The 18,530-nt window shown below is 34.6% G+C and overlaps 1 protein-coding gene and 1 long non-coding RNA gene across 3 annotated transcripts in view; one reads left to right on the plus strand and one right to left on the minus strand.

The window, feature by feature from the left end:
• LOC126881524 (uncharacterized) overlaps nucleotides 1–18,530 on the minus strand; it is a 78,522-nt gene that overhangs the window by 23,836 nt on the left and 36,156 nt on the right. For both annotated transcript variants that reach the window (XR_007696887.1, XR_007696888.1), the window contains exon 2: nucleotides 15,283–15,538. This is a non-coding gene — a long non-coding RNA (uncharacterized LOC126881524). The remainder of the gene's footprint in view (nucleotides 1–15,282; nucleotides 15,539–18,530) is intronic.
• LOC114332178 (uncharacterized) overlaps nucleotides 7,503–18,530 on the plus strand; it is a 79,119-nt gene continuing 68,091 nt past the window's right edge. The window contains exon 1 of the mRNA XM_050645841.1: nucleotides 7,503–7,798. Coding sequence (XP_050501798.1) covers nucleotides 7,750–7,798 — 49 coding nt within the window. The 5' untranslated portion in view covers nucleotides 7,503–7,749. The remainder of the gene's footprint in view (nucleotides 7,799–18,530) is intronic.

Below are 18,530 nucleotides of genomic sequence, written 5' to 3' on the forward strand. Positions count from 1 at the left end.
ACAAAGATGGAATTTTTAACACATAAACGACACAAACTTTGGTATTAAACTTTTACAATTAGACTAATTATTTTTAAAATGATATGAAATTATGAATTATGATGATATGTTTATGAAATGTAAATAAAAAATGGTCACAAAATGGGGCCTTACAGTACATTTTTTGGCGCATTTTTTTGCTAGTGCTTTGTCTATTTTAGAGTTAGATAGCCTCCCCTATTATAAAAATCACGAGCCGCCACTCCTCTGGACTCTTTCGCAGTCTTGATCGAATCATTTATATTTTTTGTTTTCGTCTTTCTTCCAATGCATTTCTTTGTTGCTTCTATAATAGTTCTTTATATGGAATGCCATTTCTGATCTATAGGTACATCTTCCTTTTAGAGAAAAAAAAAACAGCCAGAAACAGAGAAGTGCACCTGACATTCGTTGACTTGCATAAAGCTTATGATAACATACCCTTAAATAAGATGTGGGAAGTTCTACATTCTTCGCCAGTAAGTTACACTCTCACCATATGCATTAAAAAATCTATATGCAGGATCACGTTCACGAGTAAATATAGGAAACTCACTTACTAACAGCTTTCCAGTAACTAAGGGGCTTATAGACAAGGATGTTGCGTATCTCCGACCCTGTTTAAAATCTACGTTGCAGCAGCACTTAAAGGTTGGAAGAGGAAAGTAAATGGAATGGGTACCGAATCGAGCTAAACAATACATGACTCTGCGCGCTCCAGTTCGCGGACGACCAGGTCGTAATAGCAAACGACAGGGAAGACATAGAATACATGATGCGTAAGTTGGTCGAGGAATATTCAAGATGGGCATTGGACGTCAATATAGATAAAACAGAGTACTTAAGTGTTGGTTCAGAAGAGAACAATATTCATCATACTGTATAAAATAATCAAAAAATTAAAGCCTGCTAAGATTATAAATATCTAGGAGTAACATTTAATAAAACTGGAACTGATGACAAAGAAATTACTTCCAGAATCATACAAGAAAAAAGAGCAATCCGATGTATCAATAATATTCTTTGGAGTACTGCTCAAATATCGAAAAAGAGAAAATTTAATATCTACGAGACTATGATTAAGAGCAGTTTGTATCCCGAATGAAGTACGTGCCTCCTAGTGGCGGGATACGGGCAACAATACATTGGCTTATAGGGCAGTCCTTACAGTAGGGATCCTGGCCTATACAGAAAAATGCAGGCGGGTGTGGGGTAATACTGCACTTTGGTTGCATTGGTGGTGTATTGGCTAAACGTGCAGGACAGGGCAGGGTATGGTGCTGATAGAAAAGGCATTCAGGCATCAAATATCCAAAAATCTTTTCAGGCCATAATAATGAAAAGACCTTCTCCAAACGAAATAAAAACTTATACTGAAATGATGGCATCTCCTGAGGTAAAATGTTCCGGAAGTAAAATGAGCCTCCATTCGGATCTCCGGGTGAGGACTATCTCAGGGGGAACACCATTGCAGGTTAGAAAAATCAGGATAGGGTCTTGGAATCTTGGTAGCCTTACAGGTAAGAGTCTGGAGTTAGTGGATGCGCTCAAACGAAGAAGAGTTCAAATTGCTTGTATTCAAGAAACTAGGTGGAAAGGACAAAGGGCGAAAGAACTAAGTGATGGATATAAATTGTGGTATGTAGGGAGTAGTAACACTAGAAATGGAGTTGGTATAATTGCTGATAGTGAAATGAAAGATAACGTAGTAGAAGTTGTAAGAACAAGTGATAGAATGATGTCAGTGAAATTTGTAATTGATAAAGAGGTATTGAATGTTGTGTGTGTGTATGCTCCTCAAACAGGTCTGGGTGAGAATGAAAGAAGAGTTTTCTATGATCAATTAGGAGACGTACTGAGTGATATTCCAGCGGAGGAGAAAGTTATAATAGGAGGTGATTTCAATGCACATGTGGGCCAAGCCAAGACAGGATATGAAACAATACATGGGGGATTAGGCTTTGGAACTAGAAATGAAGCTGGAGATGACATGCTAGAATTAGCAACAGCATTGGATATGGCGATTGTTAACACATTCTTTAAAAAGAGAGAAACTCAACTTATTACCTACAAAAGTGGACAACATCAATCCCAAATAGACTACTTCATGATAAGGAAAGAAGACATACGTGAATGCAAGGACTGCAAGGTAATAGTTAGTGAGACAGTAAGCCAACAACATAAGCTGCTTGTTCTGGACATCGAAGTAAAAAGCGAAACTAAACAAAAATATCGGAGAGGACCACAAAAAATCAAGTGGTGGATGCTAAAAGATGAGAAGGAAGGTCTATTCAGGGAAAGAATAGTAGAAAAAATATGTTGGAACATGAAAGGAAGCCCTAACACAATTTGGAGAAAAATGGCCAATATTATTAGAGAGACGGCTATTGAAATACTTGGGAAAACGTCAGGAAAGAAGTTTGAGGATAAAGAGACTTGGTGGTGGTCAAATGAAGTACAAGGAAAAATAAAAGAGAAGAGAAAATTATATAAAAAGTGGCAAGAAACCAGATCGGACATAGATCTTCAAAACTATATGGTCGCCAAAAAGGAAGCGAAAGTAGCAGTAGCAAAAGCTAAAGCAGAAGCGTATTCAAACCTATACGATCAACTTGATACCAGGGAAGGCGAAACGAAGATATATAAAATAGCCAAACAGAGAGCAAAGAAAGCAAAAGATTTTAATCAGATTAGATGTATCCGAGATGAAAATAATAAAATACTAGTTCACGAAAGGGATGTCAAAAAGAGATGGAGAAAGTACTTTGACAGCTTATTAAATGAAGAATTTGACAGACAGCCTGTAGAGTCAACGGAGACAGTAGCAGCAGTGGTCACCAAAATAACCAACGAGGAAGTGGCTCAAGCGCTTCAAAAATAAAGAAAGGAAAAGCGGTAGGACCAGATGATATTCCTGGGGAAGTATGGAGAGCATTGGGAGAGACAGGAACAAGGTGGCTAGCAGGTCTATTTAATAGAATTATGGAAGTTGGACAAATGCCAGACGAATGGAGAAGCAGTATACTGGTACCTGTTTACAAAAACAAGGGAGATATACAACAATGTACAAACTACAGGGCTATAAAACTGCTTAGCCACACCATGAAAATATGGGAAAGAGTAATTGATAGACGGATACGTGAAGAGACCGAAATATCCGAGAATCAATTTGGCTTTATGCAGGGTAGATCAACAACAGATGCAATTTTCATTATAAGGCAGTTGATGGAAAAATACAGGAGTAAAGAAACAAACGCTCATATGGTATTCATTGATCTTGAGAAAGCATATGATAGAGTTCCTCGAGAGATTCTGTGGTGGGCACTCAATAAGAAAGGAGTCCCTGGTGAATATGTAAAGATTGTGAGGGATATGTATGAGGGAGTAACGACTAGTGTTAGGACAGGTGTGGGAGAGACTGATAAATTTCATGTGAAAGTAGGATTGCATCAAGGTTCTGTGCTTAGTCCATATTTATTCTCATTAGTTCTGGACCAGATAACAGCGAAAATACAGGGTAACATTCCATGGTGCTTAATGTATGCTGATGATGTCGTGTTAGTAGGAAATAGTGAAAGAGACTTAGAACAAAAACTGGAACAGTGGAGACAAGCTCTGGAGGAAAAAGGTTTAAAACTTAGTAGGACAAAAACAGAGTATTTGGAATGTTCATTTAAAGATGGAGCTACTACAAATAAAATGGTATCTTTGGATGGTGAAATGATTGTAAAAAGCAATAGTTTTAAGTACCTAGGATCGGTATTACAGAGTAATGGCGAAATAGATGGAGATGCATGCAGTAGAATTAGGGCTGGATGGATGAAGTGGAAAGAAGCGAGTGGTGTGTTGTGTGACAGAAAAATTCCCATGAAGCTGAAGGGAAAATTCTATAAAACAGCCATAAGACCAGCTATGATGTACGGAACTGAATGTTGGGCAGTGAAAAAGAAAGAGGAACAGCGAATGCATGTGGCGGAAATGAGAATGCTTAGATGGATGAGTGGAGTGACAAAGAAGGATAAAATTAGAAATGAGTATATTAGGGGAAGTCTAGGTGTGGCACCAATTGATGCCAAAATGAGAGAGCATAGGTTAAGATGGTTTGGTCATGGTCAACGTCGAGACGTTAACCACCCAATACGAAGAATAGCTGAAGTGCAGATTCCTGGAAGGAGTAGGAGAGGAAGACCAAAGAAGACCTGGGGGGAGACGATAAGGCAGGACATGTTGGTAAAGGGGATTAACATTGATATGGCCCAAGATAGAATTGTGTGGAGAAATGCAATTAGGGAAGCCGACCCCGCATAGGGATAAGGCAAAGAGAATGATGATATGATTAAGAGCAGTTTATTACATGATGCAGAAACTTGAAGGCTTACAGAAAAAAAAACAAAAAGAAAATTGAAGTAGTGGAAAATGGTGGAAATGGATGCAATTGCAATCAGAAGGTATATCCAGAAAAGAACATATCAGAAATGAAGACATTAAAAATCGAATGGGAATAGAGGGAAGAATAATGAAGCGCGAAAATGGATTCCATGGTTACCTAGAGCAAAATATTGGTATGAACATTAACGGAGAGTTAATTAACAATATACGATACGCTGATGACACGCTAATAGTAGCAGATAACCTAGCAAATTCACAGTATTTGATGGAAAACATAAACACTCATACCAATAAACATGGTCTAAAACTGAACATCAAAAAGACTAAATTCATGATTGTAACGAAGAAACTATACACCAATGTGAATTTAACAATAAATAATCAGGCAGTTGAAAGAGTTACGTCCTACAAATATTTAGGGGTTGGCTTCACTGATACTAATGACCAGACAAGAGAAATCAAGAGGCGAATAGAGATAGCGAGACAATCGTTTGTCAAAATGAAAAAGTTCCTATGCAGCCGGAACATAAATATAAACTTAAGAACAAGAATGTTGAGGTGCTATGTTTTCTCCGTTCTGCTGCACGGCATGGAAGCTTGGACGCTGAAAAAGATAAACATCAAAAACATTGAGGCATTCGAGATGTGGTGTTACAGGAGAATGTGGAAAATACCATGGACAGAAAGAGTAACAAATCAAGATGTTCTGCTGAAGATGGGGAAGGAACGCGAAGTCATAAAAACCATACAAACGAAAAAACTGGAATATCTAGGCCACATAATGAGAGGAGAAAAGTACTCTCTGCTAAGGCTCATCATCCAAGGAAAAATCTCGGGAAAGAGAAATGTGGGACGTAGGAGGATTTCCTGGTTGCGAAATTTAAGAGAGTGGTATGGGTGCAGTTCAATACAGTTGTTCAGAGCTGCAGCCAACAAAGTTAAGATTGCTGTGATGGTAGCCAACCTCCGATAGGAGACGGTACTGCAAGAAGAAGAAGAAAGTTACCTAATGTAGTGGATGGCCAGACTGAGCTGTAAAATATCTCGCAGCAATATCGAACGGGCCTATCTTCGGCGTCGTGTCGCAAACGAATGGACCTGGGTCCAAATTTGTAGCTCATCTAACTACTACAACGACCAAAACACTGTATTTACATCTCACGACACGCCGTAATTTATATCCCCGTCTGGCCAGTGGCGGCTCGTCAGAGGAGGCAACGGAGGCTTAGCCTCCCCATAATTTTTTACACATTTTATGTCATATCTGGGACATAATATTTCTAGAATTATTGATGAAATGTCACTGTTTTGTTTATTTTGAATCACGAGAAACAACAAGCGCTCGTACTAATAGAAAGTGTAAATTATTGCACACTTTTGTAACTAAACGCATCTGGAATGCATCAATATGCCCACCTGTATGCTGTGAGCAGCTCCTCATATCCCTACCAAGGGAGGTGGAAGCCAGACTCGACTCCGTTGTGTTCTAAGTTACGACAAACGTCTCGAAACCAGCGATATAGTTTCCTATGCGTACAATAATGCTCGATAGAGAAACGTAATATTATATCGCTTCACGTCAAACTACCCAGAAATATATGCCAAGGTAGGCAAAACCAGAATTAGGCTACCTTGTGGTTTTACTTATATTCTATAAGGAAGTTAATAGTCAGGGTATTTCTTGGTGTGATTTTATAATTTTATTTCTTTTAATTAGTGTTTGGTGAATTTTTGTATTTCATATATTTTTATTTGTGTTGTTATTGGCTTGGTAAGGTTATTTTTACAATTTACGTACCGTTGTTTGTTTAAGTAAAATGTATATAAATGAATAATTTTAATACTTTAAGTATATTATAATAAAGCTTATATTATTAAAACCTTAGAAAGACCACAGCCAAATTTAACTATTATTAAATCCTCAGGTAATCGTCAAAATCGTGCATTTAATATTAACTGGTATAATAAATGGGACTGGTTAACCGGGTCTATTAAGAGGAAAAAAGTTTTTTGTGTAAATTAAAACTTTTTGCTAAACATAATATAGTAACTGCTTTAGATACAGCTCAAAAAGAGGCCATAATTACTTACAATAATCAGGTTTTTGAGAATAGGATGAATTTAAAAAGGCTTATCGATATAACACTATATTTGGCTTCGCAAGAATTAGCTTTTCGCAGACACGATGAAAGTGATGATTATTCCATTAATCGCGGCAATTACAAGGAACTTCTATCGTGGGGTAATTATGACTCAAAATTCGAAAAATTTCGTTAATTTTAGATTTAATCCTGTTTTTATAAAGTTCTTTTAGTAACAATAATATTATTATTAGTTACAAAAGTTATTCTACATCTCAGGTATCAATGCAAGCATGCGGTAAGGGACCGTTCAAGTTTTACGTAACGCAGGTGGGGGGGGAGGGGGTTCAAAAATCTTCAAAAATTGCGTTACGCAATAGTTAAACGCCCATTAGAGTGCGTTACGTAGGGGGGAGGGGGGGTCAAAAATCTTCAAAAATCGCGTTCCGTAATACTTGAGCGCTTCCTAAGAGGTAGGGTCCCCGTAAGGTGAAATGTAAATAAAAATGGTCAAAAACAAATGGAGCCTTAAATTACTTTTTTTGGTGCATTTTTTTGCTAGTGCAAATTTGTCTAGATTTTTTACAGTTAGAGCCTCCCCTATTGTAAAACTCAGGAGCCGCCACTGCCGTCTGGCCATGCTTTTTACTGCAGCTACGCAGCTCCTGCCGCTTCATTTTACTGCTCATACAGCGTCGTAAATTATCGCTTGTCTGGCCCTAGCTTAACGACTCATTAATAAAAATAATATTAATGTGCCGAATACAGGCAACCAGTATCTCCTACTCCAATCGGGAAAAAAAGGTTTGAAAATAGAATATGTAATATAAAATCGAAAAATACAAAATATATAAAAGATGAAAAAATGGCGTAGCTTCTTTTTTTTTATTTTTTAGAAAAGAATGCAATATTAAATTCTTAATACCAACTGCTAGCGCCATCTCTTGGGTGTATTTTAGTAGATGCCCTTATTGTAAATTTAACTTACAGATATCTGCATAATGTTAAAACAAAAACAGTCAAAAACGTCAAACAGGAAACAGATGATATTTGAACGATCCCGGATTTCCACGATTTTCCGGAATTAAAAGTTGTATTGACAATAAAATAATCTAAGATAACATATGCCAGTGAAAGTATATAAATGTAGCAAACGGAAAACTAATAAACTATAGTGTTCAAATTAGCTTGCAAGTTTTTTCAACGTTTTTCGTTCACCCAATTGGTTTTATTAGTTATTTTGCTGGGCCCCCTAATCCTAATGTTAAAAAATATTATTGTGCTATGTTTGGCGTTTTTCCACAGCTCAGGTGAGGAATATTTTAATACATAATATATAAATAATCAACCAGCTTTTGGATAAACCTTTGTTAAATATTTTCTGCAATATTTTAGTTTTGGAAAATAAATGGTCAATATTAAATTCCAGCTTTACTTGAATGGAAGTTCATTTTATCTAACAATAAAACACTGAAAACTTATGTTTTCAATACTTGCACAAAATTTATTACAATTTTATGTCACTACAGTTGTTTCCGCACAGTGCCTTTCTCAAGTGTTCTTTATAGTATTTACCTTGGTATTTATCTAAATAAGTTCAGGAGGGGTTAGCTGTTTGTCTCAAGTTCATTCAGAATTATACAGACATGTATTTTTTAATTTATTAATTTCCATACATTCTACTAAGGATAGCCAAGGCATTTATTTTGGATGCAGACAATTTGAAATTGGCCCTTTTGAAGAAATCATTATGCTCTAGAACAGGGGTTCCCAACCTTCTAGCAACTGCGTACCACCTGAAATATTTTGAAGATTTTGGTGTGCCACCTAACACCGGGGGCATGGAATGGAAGGAATCCCACCCTCGATCCTAATTATATAACTTTAAATTTAATTATTCATTCCCTTTTCCAAGTTTTTTATCAAGACAACAATAAATATAATTATTTGTCAATTATGCTTTCTAATTTTTATTTAAAAATATATACTTCTTCTCTCTCATATTCCTTAGTGCCCTTCAGGGCGTCAGATGAAAATATATACAGATAAACGTTTATTACAGATAAATGTTATACAATTGGTACAAACTATCAACCAAGAAAAAAGATACAAATCAATAGAGATATCAACATTAGTCATTGTGTATCGAGATTGATGCGAAGTTTGTTGCAGTTTGCTTGTGATTAAAGTGTCAATTGCAGGAGTAATTGAACTCAATTTTATTCTTAAGTCCTCTTCAACATTTGTTAGTGTGTTTCTATATTTATTTTTTATATAAAATAGCTCACCCTTGTCACACAAGTAACTCTCAAATGGCAAATGGCCTCAAAAACAGCATAGCTTGCCGGAAGAGCACTGGATACTTGGAATTATACCCGATCCAGAAGTCAATTAAGGATTTATCTTTAAAACTGTCTTGAGATGTTCTCTTTAAAACAGTTAGCGATGAAAGTTTCCTGTAATTGCAACTCATTTGGTGAGGTTCCTGCAAAAGGATTTCTGGTTAAGTTTGGAATATTCTTCAGAAAAATAGTTATTAAAACTTTCTTGAAGAGATTCCAAGTGAAGAATTATATCAGCAACCACATCTGGTATTGGAGATATTTTGGTTTCTTCAAAAAATGATGACAGCGAAGGTAATGCAGAGACAATTTTCCTCTGTATTTGAAAACAAATAAAACCAACTTTTTCTTGAAGGAGTTTATTTTCTCATTTCTCATTGACCTCATTTATTGTGATGGGTGTTTTCTCCCTGAAGAACCATTTTCAGCATGTTGAGTGTGTCAAATATGTCACCTAGATACTCAAATCTTGACAACCATTCTTCATCATAGAACAAGTTTTTCACGTCATAATTTTTTTTTCAGTTAAAAGCATTAAAACTGCTGACCTCAGTTCAAAGAGACAGAAAATTTTCCCTCGAGATAACCATCTCACTTCTGTATTCAACAGAAGAGTTTTGAACCTGCCACCCATATCTTCACACATCAAGGAGAATAATCTTAATTTCGCCTGTTTCACCCACGTGATGTGTACCACCTGAAATCTTCCCGTATACCACCAGGGGTATGCGTACCACCGGTTGGGAACCCCGGCTCTAGAACCTAAAAGGTGAAGTGCTTATGTAGAATCTATTTTTCCATTATTGAAAGCCCTTGTGTGTTCTGCTATAAAGTTTTAAATTGTTAAAGTTTCTACCAGTTTGACTGATGTAAGTTTTTGGGCAGTCATCACATCAGTGACGTGCTGGAACTTTTCAAGCGGCCCAGTGATTTTATAAAAATGTGGCCCCCATTGTCATTTTACCTTTTATTATCACGAGCTCTTATTCGTTATTTATAAAACAAAAATATAAATTATTTTTAAATCAAACATAAAACTTTGAATTTAATGAATGTGTTTGATCTAAAAATTTTTGTGACACAAACTTATTTGGCCGGCCTCAAGAGGCCGCAGCCTCTCAGTGATTGCACCGTTTCATTTATATGGCAGGCACGCCACTGCATCACATTGTCATGTAAGTTGATATACACCACTGTGTAAGTACTTTTTCTTTTGGCTCTTGTTGTTCATAATATATTTGCTAAGTTGTTTGCCCTAAAAGCTGGTGCCATTCCTTTCTTTTTTATGTGTTAAGTTTTTATGTGTTAGGCTGTTATATGTAATCGAGCAGAAGGTATTGGTGTTTTTCTCTGGCGGTGGAATGATGGAAAGACTAATTTCAAGGCTATCGTATGCAGTTTTTGATTTAAATTTTTTTTATTGTTTGTTTGTTGTACCTACTGATTACTGCTATTGGCAATAAAATTAAATTTTATCTTTAAGTTATTTTTTGAGATAGGTATTTCTGTTAATCTATATACCATGCTTTGGTAGGCTGCCAATTTATGTTTTGTAGGATAGGATGATGCCAACTTTTCTAAACCATCAAGAAAAGGAAAACTGCATATCTGGGTCACATCATGCAAAATGAAAAATACCAGTTCCTTCAACTTATAATCGAGGGTAAAATTGAAGGCAACACAGGAATAGGAAGCAACAAATTGTAATTGTCCTGGCTCCGAAAAATAAGGCAATGGACAGGGATTAACAACATAGGTACAATCTCTGATACACATTGCAAGAAACAGAGAGTTAATGGAAAATGAAGAAGGAAGATGTACATTAAGTAGTATTACTTACAGTAAAACCTCCATTAACCAAAATAATTCGGGTGGAGGCCATTTTAGATAACAAGAATTTCGGTTAAAAATAACATTGTTTTTGTATAATTCTTGTATCAAATTGGGTACTGGGTTTTTTCTCTACCGGTGGAATGGTGGAAAGACTAATTTCAGGTCTTCCGTATGCAGTTTTTGATTTAAAATTTTTTTTATTGTTTGTTCATTGTACCCACTGTTTACTGCTATTTGCAATGGTATTCAATTTTATCTTGAAGTTATTTTTTGAGATAGGCATTTCTGTTAATCTATGTACCATGCTATATGGTAGACTGCCAATTTATGTTTTGTAGGATGGGAAAGTTGTGTACATTAAGTAGTATTAGGTACTTACATAATATATGTATATGTATTAATAAGTACTTAAATTAAGAATGAGCCGTATTAAAAACAAAAGTTTTCAGTGTTTTATTGTTAGATGGTCAATATTATTTATTATTTTTAAAATTAAACAACGGTATGGAAACAATGGTTTGAAGTAAGATAATTAAACAGATATGTTGTAATTTTGCAATTTTTTTAAACACAATCAATTGAGGTGTTCTTGCTAATTTTTTATTTACATTAAGACATATTTTCTTAAAGAGGGAGCTTATTTTTCAAAAATGAATAATTTTATTTGCTGATTAAACAAAAAATAACAGCAATATGGATTTAATGCAACGGCTGACATCAAAATCGTACATAAAATAATTAAATAAGTATTTATTGTTCTTTTAGTGTGGTATACTTCTTCTTCTTCCTCTTTATAAGCAATTCTGCTTGTTCATTCATATCCTACGGATAGATACCTCTATGGAAGGTTGTCACTCCATCTTTTGTCTGGTCGGCCAATACTTCTTCTGCCGATTGGTGATTTATCTGTTGCTATTTTGACCACACGTGTCTCCCCCATTCTGGTTATGTCGTTATTCTATTCTTTTTTTTTCTTTTTATTGTCCATTTGTTTATACACTGTACGTTACATTGTCTTCTAATGTAATCACTCCTTTTTTGATCTCTCAGCATATTTCCTTTAATTCTTCTCATGAATTGATCTTCTTCTTCTTCATGTGCCGTGCTCGATTATCGAATGTTGGCTATCAAATTGGCTATAGCAATTTTGTTAACGGCAGCTTGTAAAAGGGATGCAGAGGATCTGTTATACCATTCTCTCAGGTTTTTAATCCATAAGCTGTTACTACTTCCGGTTGTATTGGCGTCTTACTGACAACCATCACCTTGGTCTTTGCGGTGTTTAGCTTGAGTCCATATTCATCACACGTTGTGGTAATCCTATTAATCAGATGTTAAAGTTCTTCATAATTGCTCGCAATTAACACCGTGTCATCCGCATATCTCAAATTATTAATATTGACGCCATTCATTTTGATACCACATTGAGCATTATCCACTGCTTTATTGAAAACAAACTCAGAATAGATGTTAAATATTAGTGGGGACAAAATGCAGCCCTGCCTTACTCCTCTTCGTATTTGAAGTTCTTCAGACGTGTCCCGGCCAATCCTGATGTTTGCACTTTGATGCCAGTAAAGATTTTTGATAATGCGTAGGTCTTTATCATCAATACCCACTTTCTGAAGAATAGCAATCATTTCAGCATGTTTTACCCGATCAAAGGCCTTCTCAAAGTAAATGAAACACATATAAACCGGATGTCCGACATCTCTGCATCTCTGTACCATAACCTGAATATTAAACAGTGCTTCTCTGGTCCCAAGGTTATTGCGGAATCCAAACTGTGTATCACCAAGCTGTTCTTCTATTTTTTGGTACATCCTAGAGTGCAAAATTCGTAGAAATATCTTTAAAACATGACTCATCAAGCTAATGGTTCGGTGGTCACTACATCTTTTCGCGTTCGCCTTTTTAGGTATCGTCACAAAAGTCGACAGCAGCCAATCCGTTGGTATATAGCCAGTTTGATAAACTTTATTAAAAATATGAAAGAGAGATCTTTTACCTGAACTTTCGAAGAGCTTTATTATTTCACTCGGTATTTCGTCTGGTCCCGTCGCTTTTCTGGTATTTGCTAATCTTATTGCTTGTTCAATTTCGTCCATAGTTATGTCAGGTCCTGTAACTACTTCGTTAATTTCAAGCTCGGGCCTTTCATCATTAAACAGTTCCTCAATGTAGTCTTTCCATCTGTCTATTTTATCCAAATCAGTGATAATCAGTTTTCCGTCTCTAAACGATGTTATTTTCATGTTTTTTGTTCTGACCGGTGAGTTCTTTTATTTTTTATACATATTAAATGAATCATGTTTTCTCTACAACTCTTCAATTTCTAAACATTTGTCTTCAAAGTATGTTTCTTTTGCTGTTCGTATTTTAGTCCTTATCTCTTTACTAATGCGTTTATACATTTCAATGTTTTGGTTCTTAAATTTGCGTTTTTTTCCATCAAATTCAAAATCTCATTGTTCCTCCACTGTTGCTTCTTTTGATTTTTCTCTTTGAAATTTGGAGTTGAGTTGCTTATAATCGTTTTGATTTGGTTCCAATGATCCTCGATGGATTCTTGTTGTTCGCTATTCTCAAAATTGCTCTCTAAATTGTTTGCAATCCCCTGACTGTTGTTTCTAATAAAATCGGTATCCAGTTTGTTAGAGGATCGTTGTTGTTTTATCCGTTTAAATTTTAATTTTATTTCGGCTAACAATAGATTGTGATCAGATGGCACATCGGCGCCAGGATAGGTTTTTACAGACTTTACTGCATTTCTGTGACGCTCACTGATGGTTACGTAGTCAATTTGGTTTCTTACGATATTATGGGAGTATCTGCTGGAGATTTTCACGTAGGTATATAATCTCCGTTTAGGTAATTTGAAAAAGGTATTCATTATACATAGATTATGTTGTCTCCCCTTTCATTTCTATCGCCCAGTCCGTAACATCCAATAATATTACTTTGTCTGACTTTTTCTATCTTAGAATTAAGGTCACCCATCAGAATGGTGAGATCTCTAGTCTTGAGTTGGTCGGTAACAGTTTTTACATCGGCGTAGAACTTGTCAAGTTCTTCCAGTTCACTTGCCACTGTCGGTGCATACACTTGTATTAAATTTATGTTTCTGGGTTTCGCGTTCAACTGAATGATTATAACTCGTTCAGATACCTGGCATACCGCCCTAACACATTTGCTAACCTCTTTTGAGACTATTAATCCTACACCATGACGATGGTAATTACTCTCTTCTCCTGCATAATATACTTCATGATCATCCACATGGCAGTGGCCAGATCCGGGCCATCGCATTTCACCCAGTATTGATATTTGCAGCCTTTTCATCTCATTTATGGCATTGCGTGTTTTTCCTGGTTCATATACACTCCGCACATTCCATGTGCCTATTCTACAACTTCTCTGTATATCAAATTTGGCCAAGCGGGAGATTCTTCGCACCCCTGCCCCATTTAAGAAGCGCCCGTACTCGGGGCCATCGTTTATTTCCTCAGCCATATTGATTAACCTGGGAAAAATAGTGTAGTAGTCATTCCCTTGGCTTTCTACACCGCTGGGTACTACTAAATGAGTACTCTCATCTATACCATTTCCAGTAGTCTTTGTATTGTGGCTGTATCGGATCTTGTTTCTGATGCACATATCATTATTGGTCTTACACTGGTTTTATAAATTCTTTACTTAATCTCAGTGTTGATATGTCGGTTGTGATATATAGTATTATTGAGACATCCTGCCAATCTATTTGCTTTTTGTACTGATTTCTCATTTCTCTGTCCAGGTCTCTGCGTCTCTGTAGCTTGACAATGCAATTCCAAGGTATTTTATTTCCATTTCTTGTTCAATACTGATACCATCAATTTCTTTTTTACTTCCGATTGTTTCTTAAGTGATTCAAATACACCACACTGTAATCACTGTGGTATATTTGAAACCTAAAAAATAGCTTACGCTATTTTAGAAGACTTATAGTAATTTAATTTCAGTATGTAATTTTTTTCTAATAAATATTGAGCCTGAGTCACTGACACAGGTTAATTTTATTGAGTATTGAGTATTTTATTGATTTAAGCTGCAAGCCACTGTATTTTGGCAATTTTAAATTTCAGTCTTATGTTAGGATTATTTTCATATTTTGTTAGCCATCTTTAAAACATGTAGAAATTTATTCAAGAATTTACGAAATATCAGTTTTTATTCATACAGGAAATTAATAAATGTGGGTATTTTTGATTCAATTGGAAGTAACTGCTTTTCATTTTATAATTTATACATATTTTGGAAAGTGATCGCCTACATATTAAAATATGATGATATGTATTTGTTTATGTTGCTAATTAGCAATTGTAATGCAATTTGGTTGCCTTTAACATTAAAGTAAGAGAATATGTAGTTACTGGTTAATTAAGTATATCAGTTATCTACTTTTCTATTTAGTAATATACTTTAAACCTTTCAACTTTCAACCTGAATGGTACCAATATTTTATTCCTTCTTTTCTCAGCGATTTATATGACCTTAAAATTTTTCAGTGTTGGATGTAGATTGTCTTTGGGTTTCTTAAATCCAATTTGTATCTTGAACATAAAAAAATATTTAAATACCTTTTCTATATATTTCATTCTAATGGGCCCCATTCAGATACGGGCCCGAGGCAGGTGCCTCACGGGCCTAGTGGTAAAGTAGGCCCTGCAAAGGTTCACTAAGTAGGTACCGGACATATATGCCTCGTAATGCAATCAAAGTTTATAAATATCTCCAAACGCAGCCAAGGTGTTAATATTTATATTTTCTTGGAAATTTGTTACTATTGAAATTAATTACTATTGAAATATTCAGTCCCAAAACTGCGACAATGATCTGAAACAAAATTTTTAATGTAAAAATATGTAATACGGCTGATACAAATACTACAAAACTTCTATTTCAATTCTCACAAATATTTTTAGATAAATATATTTTTGAATAAAAGTTTCCAAATATTTTTAAATATCAAAGGTACACAATAGCTCTTTAATAGCATGTATTAGTAATAGTGGACAATCATTAAGGCAATGTTGTTTTATCAGTCGATGTGACATATTAAATTTTTCCACAAAAGACGAGTCTACTAGTTTTTGGGAACGAGAATTGTAAAAATATCTAAAAACGTAAATAATGACATGTAAATAATAAACCTTATTAGACCAGGGCGGATCTGTTTTGAGGTGGATGTGAGAGGTGGCATTCGGATTTTTGCAGATGAAGTTAGGTGACAACTTCAATAATTATAATTGACTTATAATTATAGACTAAGAGCCGCTATAGGTGAAAATTCTTAATCATTTTAGGCACGACGGGACCCTATAACTTAAATAGTAGAACCTAAAAGAAAACGTTTGAACACTGTGCCGTCACTTTTCAGTGGCGCATCAAACTTTCCACTTATGGACGGGATACATAAATTAAAAAATACCCTCCCTAATTACCAGAATTTAATTTTTTTCATTTTTTTAAGTTTTATGTGATTAAGACATAAGATTCATCGTAATTTTAACCCACCACCCCTTCTCCCTGCCCCCACCATCAAAAACTTTATTTTTCGATTTTATTTTTTTTTGTGGGATGCAATCAATTTTAAAATTTCAAAAACTTTACACGCATAGTTAAGGGTTTTATAAAACACGTCTATTTTTTATAGACCTGTAGGTTGAGTGTACATAACCGCAAAAAAATTTTAAAATTTTTTTTTTTTTGAAAAAAAGTATATAACTTTTTTTGGGGGATAGCTGCAGATCTAATTTTTCTTAGTCTTGTGTATTTTATCAAACACTATATTTCTAATTTTTTTCAGATTTTTCTGTAACGTTGGTCACCTTCAAAAATCCAAAAAAAAACTGTTTTTTAAGGGGGTTTTGGGGGGTTTGAACGTGTTTTTCTGATTTTTAAATATTCTAAAGAACTCAGTTACTTCAAGTTACATATAACCTATAAAAACAAAATTGATTTGATATATTATGAAGTCTATAAAATAGGGAAAATCCCCCAAAACCCCCCAAAAAACAGTTTTTCGGATTTTTGAAGGTGGGGAGACTTACGGAAAAATCTGAAAAAAATTTAAAATATAGTGTTTGATAAAACACACAAGATTAAGAAAAAATTAGACCGGCAGCTATTCCTCAAAAAAAGTTATACGCTTTTTTGAAAAAAAAAATTTCTTTTAATTTTTTGAGGTTATGTACACTCTACCTATGGGTCTATAAAAAATAGGCATGTTTTATAAAAGCCTCAACTATGCGTGTGAATTTTTTGAAATTTTAAAATTGATTGCATCCCACCAAAAAAAAATAAAAACGAAAAATGAAGTTTTTGATGGTGGGGGCAGGGGGAAGGGGGGTGGTGGGTTAAAATCACGATGAATCCTATGTGTTAATCACATAGAACTTAAAAAAATAAAAAAAATTTAATTCTGTTAGTAAGTTCTGTTAACTTTTAATTTATTTATCCCGTCCATAAGTGGAAAGTTTGATGCGCCACTGTCGACGCATGTGCCACTGAAAAGTGACGGCACAGTGTTCAAACGTTTTCTTTTAGTTTCTACTATTTAAGTTATAGGGTCCCATCGTGCCTAAAATGATTAAGAAGTTTCACCTATAGCGGCTCTTAGTCTATTATGCTCCTTTTCAAATATGCCCGGAACATTAATAAAAAATTAAAATATTTAAAAATTTCGAAAAATATCGATTTTTTTCTACTTTCTTTGCTTATAACTTTAAAACGATTCATTTTGTAACAAAGTCGTAGGGAAATAAAATAGAGATAATTGCATTTTGTATGATAAACGACTGGTAAAAAATGTCTTAAATTATTACACTTTCTGCATTTTCAACCACTTTGGTTGCACTTAGAACTTTCGTAATTCGCTTTGAAAATTCTTACAACGTACTTAAATCGTTCACCAAATTTCATTAAAATCGACATGGTAGATTTTGCAGAATAATTTTGCAATTTAAATTTTTTTAAAAAAGATCAAATTTTTTAAAAACTTTCTGAAGAAAAAGTAGAGCATTTAGAAGTTTGCTAATTTTTTTACATATAAAGAGGCTCTCTACCTATCTAATACACTTTACAGAATTAAAATCGGATTATTTAAGCGGCCTCAGCACTGTTTTAAAGTTATAAACAATTTTTTGGCTTATAAAAAATACAGTGAGGACGTTTAAGTTGGTATAAATTCATTTTCTCGAGAAAAGGCGTCTCTGGAGATAAATCCCGAAACAGGTCGATTTTTATTTTTAAATCCTAATTTTTTGGTATATATATCATACCAGTGACGTCATCCATCTGGGCGTGATGACGTAATCGATGATTTTTTTAAATGAAAAAATAGGTGCCGTGTGATAGCTCAATCGAAAGGCTATTCAATTTTGTATTCACTAATATTAACATTAACATAAGTATTTATACAGTGCTTGAATTAAAAAAAAATTTGAATTAAATTAATTCCAATATTTAGATTACTTCATCATCCCAGATGAATGACGTCACTAGTATGATATTTATGCCAAAAAATTATAATTTAAAAAATAAAAATTGATCTGTTTCGGGATTTATCTCCAGAGCCGCCCATTCTCAAGAAAATGAATTTATTCCACCTCAAAAGTCCTTACTGTATTTGTTTATAAGCCAAAACATTGTTTATAACTTTAAAACAGTGCTGAGGCCGCTTAAATAATCCGATTTTAATTATGTAAAGTGTATTATATAAAAGTATACCTCAAAAGTCCTTACTGTATTTGTTTATAAGCCAAAACATTGTTTATAACTTTAAAACAGTGCTGAGGCCGCTTAAATAATCCGATTTTAATTATGT

This window comes from Diabrotica virgifera, chromosome 3, assembly GCF_917563875.1.
Source record: "Diabrotica virgifera virgifera chromosome 3, PGI_DIABVI_V3a".
Lineage (NCBI taxonomy): Eukaryota > Metazoa > Arthropoda > Insecta > Coleoptera > Chrysomelidae > Diabrotica > Diabrotica virgifera.